This window comes from Bufo bufo, chromosome 4 (assembly GCF_905171765.1).
Source record: "Bufo bufo chromosome 4, aBufBuf1.1, whole genome shotgun sequence".
NCBI lineage: Eukaryota > Metazoa > Chordata > Amphibia > Anura > Bufonidae > Bufo > Bufo bufo.
In genome coordinates, this window is record NC_053392.1 from 599,190,638 (window position 1) to 599,212,353 (window position 21,716).

At 42.0% G+C, this 21,716-nt stretch overlaps 2 protein-coding genes across 2 annotated transcripts in view; one reads left to right on the top strand and one right to left on the bottom strand.

Moving 5' to 3' along the window:
- LOC120999331 (gastrula zinc finger protein XlCGF26.1-like) overlaps nucleotides 1-21,716 on the bottom strand; it is a 1,147,325-nt gene that overhangs the window by 243,793 nt on the left and 881,816 nt on the right. The window lies entirely within an intron of this gene.
- Nucleotides 15,832-18,083, top strand: LOC120999551 (oocyte zinc finger protein XlCOF7.1-like; the record flags this gene model as incomplete). The annotated part of the gene is made up of 1 exon (XM_040430525.1): nucleotides 15,832-18,083. A coding segment is annotated over one exon (1,455 nt), but the record flags the coding sequence as incomplete, so codon positions are not given.

A 21,716-nucleotide genomic window follows, 5' to 3' on the forward strand; every position in this document is an offset into this window, starting at 1 on the left:
TGTCCTTCTCCCATACCATGTCGATTGTAAGCCCTCACGGCAGAGGCCCTCTCTTTCTGTACCAGTTTGTAACCAGTCTTGTTTATGATTAGTGCAATTGTCTGTTATGTATGTATACCTCTTCTCATATGTACAGCGCTATGGAATGAACGGCGCTTTAATAATAAATAATAATAATAATAACCACCTATGAAGATGCTGGCTTCAGCACAAGAGTGGAAAATACAAGTGAACATCCTGGTGACCTAACCTCATCATCTACTGGTCCACTGTCAGATTGTGATCGGTTTTCCCATAGTTAGTTTATAATTGAGGATCACATTAAAGCGCACAGCAGCTCTCACCTTCCCCTTCACCAGCCGAGCACGGATGACGCACCTGGATGCGTAGCAGTAGATTCAAGAAAAGTAGGGAAATCCAGCTCAAAGGTGGTGGAAAAAAATTGTAGCTTTATTGCGGCATAAAACTTCGAAAAACAGGAACAGTTCGGTTACACATTTCAGACCATAAACAAATGGCGTTCCTTCCTCATGACATGTCGAATTTCTAATGAGACTGCATCTTATGAGCTGCTCACACAGTTAGACATGCAATCGATCACATGATCGTGAGGAGCAACACAAATGGTGCAATCACCTATGTCTAATCAACTGTATATGTAAAATGTAAAATCACAGATGCTGACAGACAAACCTATACAGGTGTACAGTCGTGGGCCAAAAGTTTTTGAGAATGACACAAATATTAGTTTTCACAAAGTTTGCTGCTAAACGCTTTAAGATCTTTGTTTCAGTTGTTTCTGTGATGTAGTGAAATATAATTACACGCACTTTCATACGTTTTCAAGGCTTTTATCGACAATTACATGACATTTAATGCAAAGAGAGTCAGTATTTGCAGTGTTGGCCCTTCTTTTCCGGACCTCTGCAATTCGACTGGGCATGCTCTCAATCAACTTCTGGGCCAATTCCTGACTGATAGCAAACCATTCTTTCATAATCACATCTTTGTCAGAATTAGGGGTTTTTGTTTGTCCACACCCGCCTCTTGAGGATTGACCTCAGTTCTCAATGGGATTAAGATCTGGGGAGTTTCCAGGCCATGGACCCAAAATGTCAACGTTTTGGTCCCCGAGCCACTTAGTTATCACTTTTTGCTTTATGGCACGCGGTGCTCCATCGTGCTGGAAAATGCATTGTTCTTCACCAAACTGTTGTGGATTGTTGGAAGAAGTTGCTGTTGGAGGTGTTTTGGTACCATTCTTTATTCATGGCTGCGTTTTTTTTTTGGGCAAAATAGTGAGTCAGAGCCCACTCCCTTGGATGAGAAGCAAACCCCACACAAGAATGGTCTCAGGATGCTTTAACTGTTGGCATGACACAGGAATTGATGGTAGCGCTCACCTTTTCTTCTCTCCGGACAAGCCTTTTCCAGATGCCCCAAACAATTGGAAAGAGGCTTCATCGGAGAATATGACTTTGCCCCAGTCCTCAGCAGTCCATTCACCATACTTTCTGCAGAAGATCAATCTGTCCCTGATGGTTTTTTTTGGAGAGAAGTGGCTTCTTTGCTGCCCTTCTTGACACCAGGCCCATCTTCCAAAAGTCTTCGCCTCACTGTGCGTGCAGATACGCTCAACCTGCCTGCTGCCATTCCTGAGCAGCTCAGCATGGTGGCACTCCGATCCCACAGCTGACATCCTCTTTAGGAGACGATCCTGGCGCTTGCTGACTTTCTTGGACGCCCTGAAGCCTTCTTAACAAGAATTGAACATCTTTCCTTGAAGTTCTTGCTGATCCTATAAATTGTTGATTGAGGTGCAATCTTAGTAGCACAATATCCTTGCCTGTGAAGCCATTTTTATGCAACGCAATGATGGCTGCATGCGTTTCTTTGCAGGTCACTCCATGGTTACAATGGAATAACAATGATTTCAAGCATCACCCCTCCTTTTAACATGTCCAAGTCTGCCATTTTAACCAATCAGCCTGACATAATGATATCCAGCCTTGTGCTTCATCAACATTCTCACCTGAGTTAACAAAGACGATTACTGAAATGATCTCAGCAGGTCCTTTTAATGACAGCAATGAAATGCAGTGGAAAGTTTTTTTTGGGGATTAAGTTAATTTTCATGGCAAAGAAGGACTATAAAGGTAAATGAAAAAACACCTAAGCACAAGAGAGACTCCCCTAATAGTGTAGAATTAAATCATGCCTTTTGTTGAGACCTTGAGGCTGTCTTGAACCAGCTGAAAGATCTAGTATGCCTCTGGATTTAGTAATTTCTCCTATGATCACCCCCTCTAGTGGGAAGGAAAACTCGCTTGATTCCTTGAACCACTAGATTGGAAGTATCGCCTCCATGTAAAATCGCAAAGTGTGTACTGACAGCAGACACGTTGCGATTTTTGTAATCTGAAACATCCGAAATGTGGTACACCCTTGTGGTACACCCTACATATTGTAACTGGCAAAGTTTGCACGTTATCAAGTAAACTGCGAACTTTGTGTTGCAATTAAGATAAGACTGTATAGTGAATTCCTTATTGTTAGCAGCAGATCTGAAGTTCTTAGTCGGTCTGGTATGATCACAATAAATACATTTGGCATGGCCACATTTGTAGCTGCCCTTGTTATTAAGCCAAGTTGATCTTTGCACTAATTTTTCAGAGAACAGACTAGGGCTCAGAAAATTGCCCAGAGTTGGAGCCCTTCTTGCTACATATTTTACTCCCTCCGCGACAATATCCATCCACTGATTATCGCATGATAACAGTGGAAGGTATTTCTTGATGATTTTGCATATGCGATCATATTCCAAGCTGTGGAATAAGATAATATAAGGCTGGCACTCAAATATGTGGTTCATATGAAAAGTGGCAATTTATTAAAACACTTATATCAAAATCAGCATATAATCCAAGATAAAAGGAGATGCACTTAAATACAACCACTTACAATAAAAAGATAAATAGAAAAAATAAATGAAGAAAAAAAGAGAAAAAAAAACGCAGATAAACGCACACTGGTGGTGCCGTCTCTTGCAATCAGAGATGCACTATAGATGTCCCTTAATTGTATAAGGGTAGATTATATATCTCTCTGTTATATCATCCACAGGGAGATTATTTAGAACAGTCACTTTATCATATGTGGCCGTGTCCTCCTTAAAGTGTTCCCTTCATTCAGGGCAATCAATCGTCCGGATATCGGCACTGTGGCCGTATAACAATACAATCCCAAAGAGAAGATATATTGTTCCAGCTGATGTTAGTACAAGGATGTTAGTACAAGGCTACAGGTGGCGAGTGAGGCATAAACGTATATCTTACACGTATAGATCGGGGCCGATGGTTGGAGAATCCCTCTCTCAAGCCACTACTCGCCACACTACGCCGCCGTCTTCTTTCGCTGTTTGGCGTCCTCGTTTGAGACTTCCGTACCACGTGGTGGTTGTCTCGCGGGAATAGCCTGTTTGATCCGTTCAATCCTGTTTCTCCTTGGGGTATTTTCAAATCGAAAGTCAATGGAGCGCTCCAGTGTTTAGAAGGTTTGCAAACTTTCGTAGTTAGTCCGGATCTTTCTTTATGGGGGTGAACTACGCCAGAAACCATCCTACTTGAGGGATACAACACAGATTATTGATATACTAGAAGGACTAACCGTGGAATCGGACTGGATTATGGCAACGCTAGACATCCAGTCACTTTATACAGTATACAGTAATAAACCACAAACAAGGGGTAGATGCGATTAGGATACAACTACAGAAAGATATCAGAATGAAGTTGGAACAAACAGAATATATATTAGAAGGAATCAGGCATATTTTACAGCATAATTATTTTTACTTTGAGGAGAATTTTTATTTGCAGATTAGAGGGACTGCCATGGGCACCAGGTTCGCCCCCCAGTTATGCAGACCTGTTCCTAGCCCAATGGGAACAGGCGGCGATTGATCCATATCGGGGGGTGACCTGGTGCTCTGGCAGCGATTATATAGACGATGTGATTTTAATCTGGAAAGGAAAGGAAGAGGTTTTACGCTTGTTTATATCCACATTGAATAATAATGATTTTAATTTAGTTTTTACTGCTAATATTGGTTCAGAGGAGACTGAGTTCCTGGATTTTTCAATAACTAAGAGGGACAATAAATATATATGTAAAACATATCAGAAACCGTCAGCAAGGAACACCTTTATTCTACATTCTAGCTGCCATTTGCCCAGTTGGTTACTCAATGTTCCGTTCAGACAGTTCCGGAGATTGAAACGGAACTGTACCTGTAACGGTCGCGTACACACACACACAGGGGGGAGGGAAGTGACCACTGCGCTCCACCCTTACCCCTGGCGCTGCCTACTTGCCTCGCGAGTCCTAATGACAGGGGACAACTGGACGGCAATACCTAACTTGGAATAAGTGCTGGGATGACAGACAGACAAACAACAGGACGTGAACGGACCGAGTCAATACCAGGAAAGCTACTAAGTACAAATGGAGCAAGCAGAGAATTGTCAGGAGAAGCCGGGGTCATAAATACCAGGAGAGACGTGAAGTACCAAAGGAGTCAGCAGAGGATCGTCAGGAGGAGGCCGGGGTCAAATACCAGGAGAGCAGCAAAGTACACAAGAAGCAGGCAGAGGATCGTCAGGAATTCAGCAGGAGGTAAGTACGCCAGAAAAGACCAAATCACAGGTGGAACCTAAATTAACAGGCAACCTGTGGCCAGCAGGCTGCCTGTATTAATAGTGGGGAGTGAGGGTCATGTGACGTGGCCAGCGTCACATGACCGACAGACCAACCAGTCGAGCACCGAGTGATCAGCTCGGCGCTCAAGGCAGACTAGGAGCAGGGAGCCACCCAGCTAGTAAAGCCGCCCTGGGAATGAGGTCAAACACAGATCCTCGTTCCCAAAGCTAAGCAACAGTTCTGCGGGCAATGGGGGACCGAGTGCACCTTCGGAACCCCGTTACAGTACCGAAGACTCCCAATTTGAAATAGAGGCTTTGGCTATGAAGAAGAATTTCATGGCTAAGCAGTACCCAGGCTCGACATTAGAAGATGCACTGGAATATGTGAGGAAAATATCCAGGAGCTCCCTACTAATAGATAAACACCCTCAGACAACTCAACAAGAACCACAATTCCGAGTAGTGCTTCCATATACTGCACAATATAGGGGAATTAAAGAGATAGTTAAAAGACATTGGCACCACCTATTGCAAGATAAGACTTTGGGCACGCTTATTCCAGTGAGACCCCAGATTACCTTTACACGGGCACCGAATCTGGGAATAAAAGTAGCACCGTCGGTCAAAAATAAATTGAAAAAATCCCCAGGAATCGGTAATTGGATGAGTCTGAAGGGCTTTTACAGATGCGGCCAATGTGCCGGCTGTAAGGTAACAAAAGCCCCTAAAAATATCAAAAATGTAGATTCGACCCAAAACAGCTTCTCATGGGAGATTAAACATTTCCTGACCTGCAATTCAACTAGCGTGATATATCTTGTGCAATGTCCCTGCTCTAGGCAGAATATTGGAAGAACAGAGAGGACTTTGAAAGTGAGGATATCTGAACATGTGTCCAACATTAGAAAAGGATACTTGAAACACTCACTTTCAAAGCACTTTAAAGAAGTTCACAACCAAGACCCTAGGGGATTGACATTTATGGCTTTGGAGAGAATAGACACACATTGGAGAGGGGGGGAAAAATGTGGAGAGAATGTCCCGGGCGGAATCGCGACGCACATATGATTTTGGAAGTTTGATCCCAGCGGGCTTAAACGCGGAACTTGAAATCTTTGGTTTCCTCTAGATCCCTGGTTGTATGACTCTCATCTAATGGGGGATCAAATGTCTGGCCATCTATCGGCGCTCTGACCCCCCCTTGGAGAGAGGCTTACATACCCATTACTACATTAATAATCGACAAAACAAAAATCGAAAAAATAAAAATAGATTACAGAACAACCGAATATTATATTTGTTGAACAATCTAGGAATTGTGTCGCCCTCTTATATGGGGTTTTATCCTCATTGATAACCAATTGCAGAAGAAATAACCATTGTTTTAGACTGCTTAGTCATCCTTCTTAGTTATTCTTTTATATATTTTTCGATATATTATATTTGTGTATTTGATCGCAGGATTGTTCATTGAAAAGTGGATTTAGTATGTGCCAACCCTACAAAGTTGCACACATATGTTTAAATGATTATATATATATATTTTTAGAGTTTTACATTATAGTTTTGTATACATGTACATGTTTTTATGCTTTTTCTTGAAAAAAGCAATGTCGCAGGAGTATTTCCTTCACTATATAGCTTAACCGCAATAAGAAGGAGACAATATAGAAAAAACGCACATGTACCGGGAAAACCGCATAAAAAACGCAATGATGCCGCAAGTAGCCAAAATTTGATTCTGGTCCGGGATTTTGATCACACTGAGTGGAGTATAAAAGCAAGTGATGCTACAATGGGGGTAGAGCCACTGAGGAAGGGGAGAGACGTCCCCGAAACGCGTCTGGCGTAGTTCACCCCCATAAAGAAAGATCCGGACTAACTACGAAAGTTTGCAAACCTTCTAAACACTGGAGCGCTCCATTGACTTTCGATTTGAAAATACCCCAAGGAGAAACAGGATTGAACGGATCAAACAGGCTATTCCCGCGAGACAACCACCATGTGGTACGGAAGTCTCGAACGAGGACGCCAAACGGCGAAAGACGGCGGCGCAGTGTGGTGAGTAGTGGCTTGAGAGAGGGATTCTCCAACCATCGGCCCCGATCTATACGGGTAAGAGTGCATCTCTGATTGCAAGAGACGGCACCACCAGTGTGCTTTTATCCTGCGTTTTTTTTTCTTTTTTTCTTCATTTATTTTTTCTATTTATCTTTTTATTGTAAGTGATTGTATTTTAGTGCATCTCCTTTTATCTTGGATTATATGCTGATTTTAATATGTGTTTTAATAAATTGCCACTTTTCATATGAACCACATATTTGAGTGCCAGCCTTATATTATCTTATTCCATTACTCACTTTACTTTAACTACTCTATTAAGGAACCAGCGAAGGGATACCAGGGCTAAATTATGCGGAATGCTGGTATATAAAGCAGTGACATCTGCTGTGATCCAGGCAAATCCAGGCCTCCATTTGAAGTCCGAGAATGCCTGCAACACAGACCCAGTATCCCTGAGAAAGCCTGGAATTTGTCAAATAAGCGGTTGTAGCAGAGAATCGATCCACTCTGAAAGTCTCTCGGAGAAAGAACCGATTCCTGCCACTATAGGATGTAAGGGAGGAGGAAAGACTCCCTTATGCACTTTCGGAAGTGTGTGAAAACTCGACACAATGGGATGTTGTACATAGATGTAGTCATACTCCTTTTTAGTGAGAGAGCCCTTTTCTAATCCCAAAGTCGGAATGCTGACCATTTTGGACTGAAAAGGGAGGAGAGGGTTGCCAGATAGAGATTTATAGGTGTCAGGATCATTTAACATGGATAATACCTGGGATTTATAGACGCCAATATCTAAGATGACAACCGCTCCTCCCTTGTCAGCCTCTTTAACCCCTTCAGGACCGGGCTCATTTTCACCTTAAGGACCAGGCCATTTTTTGGAAATCTGACCAGTGTCACTTTAAGTGCTAATAACTTTAAAACGCTTTGACTTATCCAGGCCATTCTGAGATTGTTTTTTTGTCACATATTGTACTTCATGACACTGGTAAAATGAAGTAAAAAAATTTTTTTTTTTGCACAAAAAAATACCTAATTTACCAAAAATTTGGAAAAATTAGCAAATTTAAAAGTTTCAGTTTCTCTACTTCTGTAATACATAGTAATACCCCAAAAAATTGTGATGACTTTACATTCCCCATATGTCTACTTCATGCTTGAATTATTTTGGGAATGATATTTTATTTTTTGGGGATGTTATAAGGCTTAGAAGTTTAGAAGCAAATCTTGAAATTTTTCCGAAATTTACAAAAACTCAATTTTTAGGGACCAGTTCAGGTCTGAAGTCACTTTGCGAGGCTTACATAAAAGAAACCACCCAAAAATGACCCCATCTAAGAAACTACACCCCTCAAGGTATTCAAAACTGATTTTGCATACATTGTTAACCCTTTAGGTGTTGCACAAGAGTTATTGGCAAATGGGGAGGAAATTTGAGAATTTAATTTTTTTTGTCAAATTTTTCCTTTTAACCCATTTTTTCCACTAACAAAGCAAGGGTTAACAGCCAAACAAGACTGTATCTTCATTACCCTGACTCTGTGGTTTACAGAAACACCCAATATGTGGCCGTAAACTACTGTACGGCCACACAGCGGGGCGTAGAGTGAAAGGTGCGCCGTTTGGTTTTTGGAAGGCTGATTTTTATGGACTGGTTTATTTACACCATGTCCCATTTGAAGCCCCCTGATGCACCCCTAGAGTAGAAACTCCCTAAAAGTGACCTCATCTAAGAAACTACACCCCTCAAGGTATTCAAAACTGATTTTACATACGTCATTAACCCTTTAGGTGTTGCACAAGAGTTATTGGCAAATGGAGATGAAATTTGAGAATTTCATTTTTTTGCCTAATTTTCAATTTTAAGCCATTTTTTCCACTAACAAAGCAAGGGTTAACAGCCAAAAAAGACTGTATCTTTATTGCCCTGACTCTGCTGTTCACAGAAACACCCCATATGTGGCCATAAACTACTGTATGGCCACACAGCGGGGCGTAGAGTGAAAGGTGCGCCATTTGGTTTTTGGAGGGCTAATTTTGCTGGACTGTTTTTTTTTACACCATGTCCCATTTGAAGCCCCACTGATGCACCCCTAGAGTAGAAACTCCATAAAAGTGACCCCATCTAAGAAACTACACCCCTCAAGGTATTCAAAACTGATTTTACAAACTTTGTTAACCCTTTAGGTGTTGCACAAGATTTAATGGAAAATAGAGACACAATTTCAAAATTTCACATTTTTGGCAGATTTTCCATTTTAATATTTTTTTTCCAGTTACAAAGCAAGGGTTAACAGCCAAACAAAACTCATTATTTATGGCCCTGATTCTGTAGTTTACAGAAGCACCCCATATGTGGTCGTAAACCGCTGTACGGGCACACGGCAGGGCGCAGAAGGAAAGGAATGCCATACGGTTTTTGCAAGGCAGGTTTTGCTGGACTGTTTTTTTTGACACCATGTCCCATTTAAAGCCCCCTGATGCACCCCTAGGTTAGAAACTCCAAAAAAGTGGCCCCATTTTGGAAACTACGGGATAAGGTGGCAGTTTTGTTGGTACTATTTTAGGGTACATATGATTTTTGGTTGCTCTATATTACACTTTTTGTGAGGCAAACTAACAAAAAATAGAAATTCAGAAATTTCATCTCCATTTGCCATTAACTCTTGTGGAACACTTAAAGGGTTAACAAAGTTTGTAAAATCAGTTTTGAATACCTTGATGGGTGTAGTTTCCAAAATGGGGTCATTTTTTGGAGTTTATACTCTAGGGGTGCATCGGGGGGGCTTCAAATGGGACATGGTGTCAAAAAACCAGTCCAGCAAAAACTGCCTTCCAAAAACCATATGGCGCTCCTTTCCTTCTGCGCCCTGCCGTGTGGCCATACAGCAGTTTACGACCACATATGGGGCATTTCTATAAACTAAAGAATCAGCGCAATAAATATTGAGTTTTGTTTGGCTGTTAACCCTTGCTTTGTTATGGGAAAAAATGAATTAAAATTGAAAATTTGCCAAAAAATAGCTGTTTTGGCACTGTTTTTATTTTTATTATTTACAACGTTCATCTGACAGGTTAGATCATGTGCTATTTTTATAGAGCAGGTTCTTACGGACGTGACGATACCTAATATGTATACTTTTTTATTTATTTAGGTTTTACACAATAATATCATTTTTGACACAAAAAAAAAAACATGTTTTAGTGTCTCCATAGTCTGAGAGCCATAGTTTTTTCAGTTTTTTGGCGATTGTCTCAGGTTGGGTATCATTTTTGCGGGATGAGATGACGGTTAGATTGGTACTATTTTGGAGAGAAAAAGACTTTTTGATCGCTTGCTATTACACTTTTTGTGATGTAAGGTAACAAAAAAATAGCTTTTTTGACACCGTTTTTATTTAATTTTTTTTACAGTGTTCACCTGAGGGGTTAGGTCATGTGGTATTTTTATAGATCAGGTTCTTACGGACATGGCAATACCTAATATGTCTACCTTTTTATAATTTATCAGGGTTTTACACAATAATATCATTTTTGAAACAAAAAAAAATCATGTTTTAGTATCTCCATAGTCTGTGACCCATATTTTTTTTATTTTTTGGGCCATTGTCTCATGTAAGGGCTCATTTTTTGCGGGATGAGGTGACGGTTTGATTGGTACTTTTTTGGCGTACATGCGACTTTTTTGATCACTTTTATTACCTTTTTTGGGAAGTAAGGTGGGCAAAATTTCAATTTCCTCATATTTTTTTTTTTTTTTTTTATGGCGTTCACCGTGCGGGGAAAGTAACATGACCGTTTTATAGATCAGGTCGTTACGGACGCGGCGATACCTAATATGTGTAGTGTATTTTATTTATTTTTATTCAGTGATAAATGTGTTTTTTTGAAACTTTACTTTTTTCACTTTTTTTTCACTTTTTTTTTGACCCAGACCCACTTGGTTCCTGAAGATCCAGTGGGTCTGATGTCTGTATAATACAGTACAGTACAATATATATTGCACTGTACTGTATTTTACACTTGTCTGAACAGATCTATGCCTTTTAGCACAGATCTGTTCAGCACCATGGACAGCAGGACGCCTGAGAGTCGTCCTGTTGCCATGGGAACCTTCCCCGTCTGCTCAGTACTGGTCAGAACTGCGCAGACGGGGAAGGGTAAGCACAGGGCTGAGGGGGGCTCTCTGGGGGCTCTCTCCCTCTCCCATCGGGGGGCTGCAAAGGCACAGCAGCCCCCGATGGGAGAGGGAGGGAGCTCCCTGCGCTGTTAAACTTTTCCATACAGTGGTCCGTACGGACCGCTGTATGGAAAGGGTTAAACGGCTGACATCGCATCGCAGATGTCAGCCGTTTATACCAGGGTGCCAGCAATGTGCTGGCACCCTGGTATACCCACTAGACGCCAACGATCATTGAAAGGGAGGCGGGCGGGGGATCGCGATCCCGCCTGCCGCACCGCCCGCCTCCCGCACCTTACCGCACCTCCGCACCGCCTGCGACACCCCCCCTGCACCACCCGCCCACATAATATCATTCAGGGGTGCAGGGGGGGTGAAAAATCTTTATTTTGGACATACTAAAGTTTCTGATCCGATCAGAAACCGCAGAAAGCGCTACAAACCGCAGGTCTGAATTGACCTGCGGTTTGCAGCGATAGCCGATAGGGGGGGTCACAGGACCCCCCTCGGCATTGACCCAAGGTGCCTGGCTGTGTGTGACAGCCGGGATCTCAGCGCTGTCACCATGTCTGCAGACATGGTGACAGTTTATGCCATGACGTGTATACTCATCATGGCGCGTTAAGTAGCAGTGCTCCATGACGAGTATACTCGTCATAGGTCGGGAAGATTTTCACACTTTCTCCTTCTCTGATCGCTTCCCTGACAGGAATTGGGGCGATCAGAGAAGGAGAAGCACATAGTCCCTCCCTAACCCCCCCTTACCTGCCCTGATGCGCTGCGATTGGTCCCTCTTTAGTAATGGACCAATCACAGCGATCGTGGGCGGGTCAGAGCTCCAATACAGCTCCTGCCGGCTTCTCTGGTTGCCTAGCAACCCCAGCACGCCGGCTTCACTGAGAGCCGATCACGTACATGCACGTGGGGATGCGGTGAGACACCACATTCCCCCACGTACATGTACGTGATGTTGCGTGAAGGGGTTAATGATTATATTATGCATCTCTTTTAGACTTTTAAGAGCCCCCCTTTCACTGTGACATAAATTCTCATGTTTGCGATGAGAAGTACCAGGTGCCACATATTTGGTAGAATCATACAGTGAGCAGAGGTCTCTTTCTACCAATTCCTGATATCGATCTAAGGCAAGAGACCTCGACTGTACCGGATAAAAGTCTTTGTTAGAGACCTTAACCACCTCAGCCCCCCTAGCTTAAACACCCTTAATGACCAGGCCACTTTTTACACTTCTGCACTACACTACTTTCACCGTTTATTGCTCGGTCATGCAACTTACCACCCAAATGAATTTTACCTCCTTTTCTTCTCACTAATAGAGCTTTCATTTGGTGGTATTTCATTGCTGCTGACATTTTTACTTTTTTTGTTATTAATCGAAATTTAACGATTTTTTTGCAAAAAAATGACATTTTTCACTTTCAGTTGTAAAATTTTGCAAAAAAAACGACATCCATATATAAATTTTTCTCAAAATTTATTGTTCTACATGTCTTTGATAAAAAAAAAATGTTTGGGTAAAAAAAAATGGTTTGGGTAAAAGTTATAGCGTTTACAAACTATGGTACAAAAATGTGAATTTCCGCTTTTTGAAGCAGCTCTGACTTTCTGAGCACCTGTCATGTTTCCTGAGGTTCTACAATGGCCAGACAGTACAAACACCCAACAAATGGCCCCATTTCAGAAAGTAGACACCCTAAGGTATTCGCTGATGGGCATAGTGAGTTCATAGAACTTGTGACAAAAAAAAAATATTCCATGAACTCACTATGCCCATCACGAAATACCTGGGGGTGTCTTCTTTCCAAAATGGGGTCACTTGTGGGGTAGTTATACTGCCCTGGCATTCTAGGGGCCCTAATGCGTGAGAAGTAGTTTGAAATCAAAATGTGTAAAAAATGGCCGGTGAAATCCGAAAGGTGCTCTTTGGAATGTGGGCCCGTTTGCCCACCTAGGCTGCAAAAAAGTATCACACATGTGGTATTGTCGTACTCAGGAGAAGTTGGGCAATGTTTTTTGGGGTGTCATTTTACATATACCCATGCTGGGTGAGAGAAATATCTTGGCAAAAGACAACTTTTCCCATTTTTTTTTATACAAAGTTGGCATTTGACCAAGATATTTCTCTCACCCAGCATGGGTATATGTAAAATGACACCCCAAAACACATTGCCCAACTTCTCCTGAGTACGGCGATACCAGATGTGTGACACTTTTTTGCAGCCTAGATGCGCAAAGGGGCCCACATTCCTTTTATAAGGGCATTTTTAGACATTTGGATCCCAGACTTCTTCTCCCGCTTTAGGGCCCCTAAAATGCCAGGGCAGTATAAATGCCCCACATGTGACCCCATTTTGGAAAGAAGACACCCCAAGGTATTCAATGAGGGGCATGGCGAGTTCATAGAATTATTATTTTTTTTGGCACAAGTTAGCGGAAATTGATTTTTTTTTTGTTTTTTCTCAGTCTCCCTTTTCTCTAACTTGGGACAAAAATTTCAATCTTTCATGGACTCAATATGCCCCTCACGGAATACCTTGGGGTGTCTTCTTTCCGAAATAGGGTCACATGTGGGGTATTTATACTGCCCTGGCATTTTAGGGGCCCTAAAGCGTGAGAAGAAGTCTGGAATATAAATGTCTAAAACATTTTACGCATTTGGATTCCGTGAGGGGTATGGTGAGTTCTTGTGAGATTTTATTTTTTGACACAAGTTAGTGGAATATGAGACTTTGTAAGAAAAAAAAAAATTCCGCTAACTTGGGCCAAAAAAATGTCTGAATGGAGCCTTACAGGGGGGTGATCCCTGTAAGGCTCCATTCAGACGTCCGTATGTGTTTTGCGGATCCGATCCATGTGGGGTGATCAGGGGTTAATAAGGGGTTAATAAGTGACAGGGGGGGGTGTAGTGTAGTGGTGTTTGGTGCTACTTATTACTGAGCTGCCTGTGTCCTCTGGTGGTCGATCCAAACAAAAGGGACCACCAGAGGACCAGGTAGCAGGTATATTAGACGCTGTTATCAAAACAGCGTCTAATATACCTGTTAGGGGTTAAAAAAATCGCATCTCCAGCCTGCCAGCGAACGATCGCCGCTGGCAGGCTGGAGATCCACTCGCTTACCTTCCGATCCTTTGAACGCGCGCGCCTGTGTGCGCGCGTTCACAGGAAATCTCGCGTCTCGCGATATGACGCATATATGCGTGACTGTGCGCAGAGCTGCCGTCTCCGGAACGCAATCATGCGTTAGGCGGTCCGGAGGCGGTTAAAGAGGACCTTTCACTAGTTTAAAAAGTAAAAACGAACTATATCAGTGGGCAGAGCGGCGCCCAGGGGTCCCCCTGCACTTACTAGTATGTCTGGGCGCCGCTCCGTTCGCCCGGTATAGGCTCCGGTGTCTGCAGCTCCTTCTTTTGTACTGGGCAGAGTTTTTGTATTAGGGTTGTCCCTTGCTGCAGCGCTGGCCAGCGCTGCAGCAAGGGACACGCCTAATACAAAAAATCCGTCCAGTACAACAGAGGGAGCTGCAGACACCGGAGCCTATACTGGGCGAACGGAGCGGCGCCCAGACATACTAGTAAGTGCAGGGGGACCCCTGGGCGCCGCTCTGCCCACTGATATAGTTTGTTTTTACTTTTTAAACTAGTGAAAGCTCCTCTTTAAGTGAGGATATTTTGGTATTATTGGGGTCATCTTGCCTAGTTCGAGATTCCTGTAGGAAATTCACATGAATCAGTTCCTGAAAACTCATACTTGATTGCAACTGAACATGGCCCTGGGAATTAGCATTAGTACAAGAAGCATAACCATCAGTTTCGACAGTAGGATCGGACACACAAGTTTATAATTGAATTTTGCGCCATGACTTGTAATTTGAATGGATTTTTGTTATATAGAAATGTTATAAATTAGCAATATAATTTTACGGTTCTATTATTTAAAAATTATAAAACTTAGATTTATTCTTGACAGAGGACTGTACCAGGAGCTCAGACAAACATTTGATGTCAGATTTTAGAACAGATGAGTGTGGTGTCACAGAAGATACACATGAAGAGCATGCCATTATCTCGGATGTATCCTCAGCCTTTCACAGCAAAGATCTATTATCTGATCTTTTGGATGGATTTCAATCTTCTGATTCATCACAGACTGTTAAGCAAAATAAAATCCACAGAAGAAGTGTTAAACATCAAAGAAGTCACACAGGGGAGAATGCGCTTTCATGCTCAGAATGTGGGAAATGTTGTAAATTTAAATCAGATCTTATTAGACATCAGAGAACTCACACAGGGGACAAGCCATTTTCATGTTCAGAATGTGAAAAACATTTTAACTTAAAATCACAACTTGTTAGACATCAGAGAACTCACACAGGGGAGAAGCCATTTTCATGTTCAGAATGTGAAAAACATTTTCACTTAAAATCACAACTTGTTTTACATCAGAGAACTCACACTGGGGAGAAGCCATTTTCATGTTCAGAATGTGAAAAACATTTTAACTTTAAATCACAACTTGTTAGACATCAGAGAATTCACACAGGAGCAAAGCCATTTTCTTGTTTAGAATGTGGGAAATGTTTTACTGAAAAATCAACTCTTGTTGCACATGAGAAAACTCACACAGGGGAGAAGCCATTTTCATGTTCAGAATGTGAAAAATTTTTTAACTTAAAATCAAATCTTGTTGCACATGAGAGAATTCACACAGGGGAGAAGCCATTTTCATGTTCAGAATGTGAAAAACATTTTCACTTTAAATCAAATCTTGTTAAACATCAGAGAAGTCACACAGGGGAGAAGCCATTTTCTTGTTTAGAATGTGGGAAATGTTTTATTGATAAATCAATTCTTGTTAAGCATCAAAGAAGTCACACAGGGGAGAAGCCATTTTCTTGTTTAGAATGTGGGAAATGTTTTACTGATAAATCAACTCTTGTTGCACATGAGAGAATTCACACAGGGGAGAATGCTCTTTCATGCTCAGAATGTGGGAAATTTTTTAAATTTAAATCAGAGCTTATTATACATCAAAGAACTCACACAGGGGAGAAGCCATTTTCATGTTCAGAATGTGAAAAACATTTTAACTTAAAATCACATCTTGTTAGACATCAGAGAACTCACACAGGGGAGAAGCCATTTTCATGTTCAGAATGTGGGAAATGTTTTACTGATAAATCAACTCTTGTTGCACATGAGAGAATTCACACAGGGGAGAAGCCATTTTCATGCTCAGAATGTGGAAAAATTTTTAACTTTAAATCAAATCTTGTTGCACATGAGAAAACTCACACAGGGGAGAAGCCATTTTCTTGTTTAGAATGTGGGAAATGTTTTAGTGATAAATCAAGTCTTGGTAAACATCAGAGAACTCACACAGGGGAGGAGCCATTTTCATGTTCAGAATGTGAAAAACATTTTAACTCTAAATCAAAACTTGTTAGACATCAGAGAACTCACACAGGGGAGAAGCCATTTTCATGTTCAGAATGTGAAAAACATTTCAACCGTAAATCACATCTTGTTAGACATCAGAGAACTCACACAGGGGAGAAACCATTTTCATGTTTAGAATGTGGGAAATGTTTTAGGGATAAATGGTATCTTCTTAACCATCATAAAATTCACACAGGGGAGAAGCCATTTTCTTGTTTAGAATGTGGGAAATCTTTCATATGTAAATCAAAACTAGTTACACATCAGAGAATTCACACAGGGGAGAAGCCATTTTCTTGTTTAGAATGTGGGAAATGTTTTATTGATAAATCATTTCTTGTTACACATCAGAGAAGTCACACAGGGGAGAATACATTTTCTTGTTTAGAATGTGGGAAATGTTTTACTCATAAATCACATCTTGTTGCACATGAGAAAACTCACACAGGGGAGAAGCCATTTTCTTGTTTAGAATGTGGGAAATGTTTTAGTGATAAATCAAGTCTTGGTAAACATCAGAGAATTCACACAGGGGAGAAGCCATTTTCATGTTCAGAATGTGAAAAACATTTTAACTCTAAATCACAACTTGTTGGACATCAGAGAACTCACACAGGGGAGAAGCCATTTTTATGTTCAGAATGTGGGAAATGTTTTACTAATAAATCAACTCTTGTTGCACATGAGAGAATTCATACAGGGAAGAAGCCATTTTCATGTTCAGAATGTGAAAAACATTTTAACTCTAAATCACAACTTGTTAGACATCAGAGAACTCACACAGGGGAGAAGCCATTTTTATGTTTAGAATGTGGGAAATGTTTTACTAATAAATCAGCTCTTGTTAAACATCAGAGAATTCACACTGGAAAAAAGCGATTTTAACGTTCAGAATGTGATGCAGTAACTAGAGATGAGTGAACTTTAGAAAAATTCAATTCTGCAGCTTGGTCAAAGTTCAACAAGAAATTTGATTCATTCCAAATTAATTTATCATTAATCACTATGTTAAAACCCTATTCAGCCTATCAATCAATGAGACCATTTTTAACGACACCTTAGACCAAAGTACACCCGTCTAACAGCCAATAAAAACGGTAATACGCTAGTGCAATATGGCCTTTTGGATTAAAAAATAAAATAAAAATCACTCGCCTCATCCATTTGCTCACACAGGGGCTTGTCCGCTCCTCTCTTGATTAGAAAAATACCTGCTGAAGGACCTGGGCTTAGCGTGATGACTTCACCATGTGATCATGCTGGGAGAGCACAGTGACATCATCACATTGAGCGCAGGTCCTTCAACAGGTCTATTTTAGTCAAGAGAGGAGCGGACTGCCTCTGCGCAAGCTAGTGGATGAGGTGAGTACATTTCCGTTTTCTCTAATACAATTCCAGCCGCCATTTTAGGAAAAATGATTCATTATCATGAAGCCCAAGGAAATTCGGCTTTGTTTAAAATCAGATTTTTCCTAAAATTCAGACTGAATTCCACTTCGGATGGTTCGCTTCACTGAACACTAGTGGTAACCATAAAGAAGATCTTGTTAGACATCCGAGAATCCGCTATAAAATTTGCAGCGTTTATTTTTTGGCACAAATGATATGATAACTTTATTCATTATTTGATTATAGTGATACCAAATGCATAGTTTTTTAAAAAGCTTTATTACTGTTGCACAATAAAAACCTTAATTTTTTTTTAAAGTAGAAAATGTTTTTGCATCACCAAATCCCAAGATACACAACTTTTTTTTTTTTTTCTTTCCATGGAGTTGTGTGAATTACTCAGGTCCTGAGTAATGTTAAGTGAAGTACTGTGTGAAACAAAGTACCGTATTTTTCGCTTTATAAGACGCACCTAGGTTTTTTAGGAGGAAATTAAGAAAATAAAATATTTTTAACCAGATGGTGTTGTTTTGGTGAGTTTTGAACTAATGGGGTATCTGTGGATGATACTGTAATTTGATTATAACCCCCATCATCTTAAAGAATACACTGATGTACTGTACATTGGTGTATTCTTAAGGATGAGGGGAGTTATAGTCACATTAAATATGAACACTGTCCAGGGACTGTACCAGTATTAGCTTTTGGGAACTGATATGACTACCGTATAACCCCCCCCCAGGGCTCCAGATGGCGACCAAAATGGTCGCCAATGCGACTTAGAATTTACAAATGGCGACAAGACTTTTTAGTCTTGTCGCCATTTGCGACTAGACCCGCCGCCGCAGCTCTGCTCAATACAGCGGCAGGCACAGGAGCTGATGTTCTCAGCAGCGCAGGAGGAGTCTCTCCCTCCCCCCTGTGCTGCTGCTGCCCCCGCCGCTGCCAATAAGAAGAGACAGGAGGAGGAGGGGAGGGGCTGTGGCCACTGCGCCACCAATGAAGAAAACTGACCTGTATTACAAATACAGGAGGCGGGTGCCGGAATCAAATAGCCGGCACCCGACCTTTGTGACAGGGATCTGCGATCAGCTGCAGTTGAGTTAACCCTTCAGGTGCGGTACCTGAGGGGTTAATTGTAGCTGATCGCAGCCCCCTGTCACAAAGGTCGGGTGCCGGCTATTTGATTCCGGCACCCGCCTCCTGTATTTGTATAAGAAACGTTGGTGGCACAGTGCGGCCCCCCCCCCCCAAACACCCCAGTATAAGAAACGTTGGTGGCACAGTGCGGCCCCCCCCCCCAAACACCCCAGTATAAGAAACATTGGTGGCACAGTGCGCCCCCCCCCCCCCCAGTATAATAAACATTGGTGGCTCAGTGGGAAGTGCCAATGAGGGTTAAAAATAATAAAAGAAAATTAACTCACCTCCTGCAGTTGATCGCATAGCTGCCGGTCTCCTGTACTTACTTCTTTCTTCAGGACCTGTGGTGACGTCACTGAGCTCATCACCATGGTAATGGATCATGTGATGAGCACAGTGACGTCACCACAGGTCCTGAAGAAAGAAGTAAGTACAGGAGACCGGCAGCTATGCGATCAACTGGAGGAGGTGAGTTAATTTTCTTTTATTATTTTTAACCCTCATTGGCACTTCCCACTGAGCCACCAATGTTTATTATACTGGGGGGGGGCACTGTGCCACCAACGTCTCTTATACAAATACAGGAGGCGGGTTAGGGTTGAGTAAATTATTTTTTTATTTTTTAACCCTCATTGGCACTGCCCACTGCGCCACCAATGTTTATTATATTGGGGGGGGGGGGGCACACTGCGCCACCAATGTTTACTATTTTGAGGGGGGGCGCACTGCGCCACCAATGTTTATTATATTGGGGTGATGGGGGGGGCGCACTGCGCCACCAATGTTTATTATACTGGGGTGATGGGGGGCGCACTGCGCCACCAATGTTTATTATATTGACCTTCTACTATGCATTCTGTATTCAGAATGCTATTATTTTCCCTTATAACCATGTTATAAAGGGAAAATAATACAGTGAATAGACTTTCATCCTAGGAACCATGCGTGAAAATCGCGCCGCATCCGCACTTGCTTGCGATTTTCACACAGCCCCATTAACTTCTATGGGGCCTGCGTTGCGTGAAAAACGCACAACAGAGCATGCTGCAATTTTCACGCAACGCACAAGTGATGTGTGAAAATCACTGCTCATGTGCACAGCCCCATAGAAGTGAATGGGTCCGGATTTAGTGCGGGTGCATTCCGGTATTTTGAATGCCAGATCTGGCACTAATACATTCCTATGGGGAAAAATGCTGGATCCGGCATTCAGGCAAATCTTCATTTTTTTTTCGCCGGAGATAAAACCGTAGCATGCTGCGGTTTTATCTTTTGCCTGATCAGTCAAAATGACTGAACTGAAGACATCCTGATGCATCCTGAACGGATTACTCTCCATTCAGAATGCATGGGGATAACACTGATCAGTTCTTTTCCGGTATTGAGCCCCTAGGACGGAACTCTATGCCGGAAAAGAATAACGCTAGTGTGAAAGTACCCTAAAATATTAAGTTTAAATCCCCCCTTTCCCAATTTTACATATAAAATATATAAACAATAAATAAATAAACATATTACATAGCGCTGTCCAAACTATTAAATTATTCAAAAATATCTCCTATGCGGTGAGCATTCGCCATTTTTTAGTCAACTTGTCACCCCAAAAAATAGGATAGGACGGTTCTATTATGGGCCGAATGTTTCATAAAATGCGAAATGCACGCGGCTTTTTTCTTTGTTGTTTTTTTTGCGCGGTATTGAGTATCGCAATACTTTTTTATGGTGACGCAAGCGAATCAAAATTTTGGTTTCAAAACAACCCTACGCCGATCTGATCGGCATAGCGTTGTCACGATACCAAAATTTTGATTCAGTTTCGATTTGGCGACTAAAAATTTGATTTGGCTCCTAAATTTTTCAGTTCAGGAGCCAATGGCTACTAGGTATTTTTTTTAGGCTGGAGCACTGCCCCCTCATCCATAGGAATCCACCTATATAGTGCAGTATATGGGTGGATTCCTATGGATGAGGGGGGTTATAGTCATATTTAAAATGAACACTGTCCAGGGACTGTTCTGTCGTTGACATGTCTATATTAAATATGACTATAACCCCCTCATCCATAGGAATCCACTCATATACTGCAGTACATGGGTAGATTCCTATGGATGATGGGGGTTATAGTCATATTTAAAATGAACACTGTCCAGGGACTGTTCTGTCGTTGACATGTCTATATTAAATATGACTATAACCCCCCTCATCCATAGGAATCCACTCATATACTGCAGTACATGGGTGGATTCCTATGGATGATGGGGGTTATAGTCATATTTGGCACACATTTTTTTTATTAGGGTACCGTATATTGCCCCTGAGCTGTCGTCACCAAGGGACTTAGGCAGCAATCTACTGTACCAGGACAGGGGAGAACTCAAAATGCAGGAGAAATGTAGGCAGTTGATTGGTGGAGGGGAGGCAGGGGAGCAGGACGTGCTCAATCAGCAATCAGCTGGATGGCCAGGCAGCACAGAGGAGAAGGGTATCCTGCTGCTTTGAGTGAAGGACGTGCGATCTGGTGGCAGTACAGCACATACAGAGAAGCCGCCAGTCCGCCCAACGATAGTGAATGTAATGACTGGAAGCGCGGCTGCCGGCATCATTTAGCATTTAGTGAAGCCGCCAGTCCGCCCAACTGTCAGGTGCTGCTTAGTGCAGCGATGTATGCGCAGGCTGGAGGCTTCACTAAAAGCGAACTTGTGCTGCCAGCCTACGCTAAGTCCCACCTGCCCTCCCTCCCTCCAAGTCCCGTCCGTCCTCCCACAGTTTCATGGCAGCTCAGG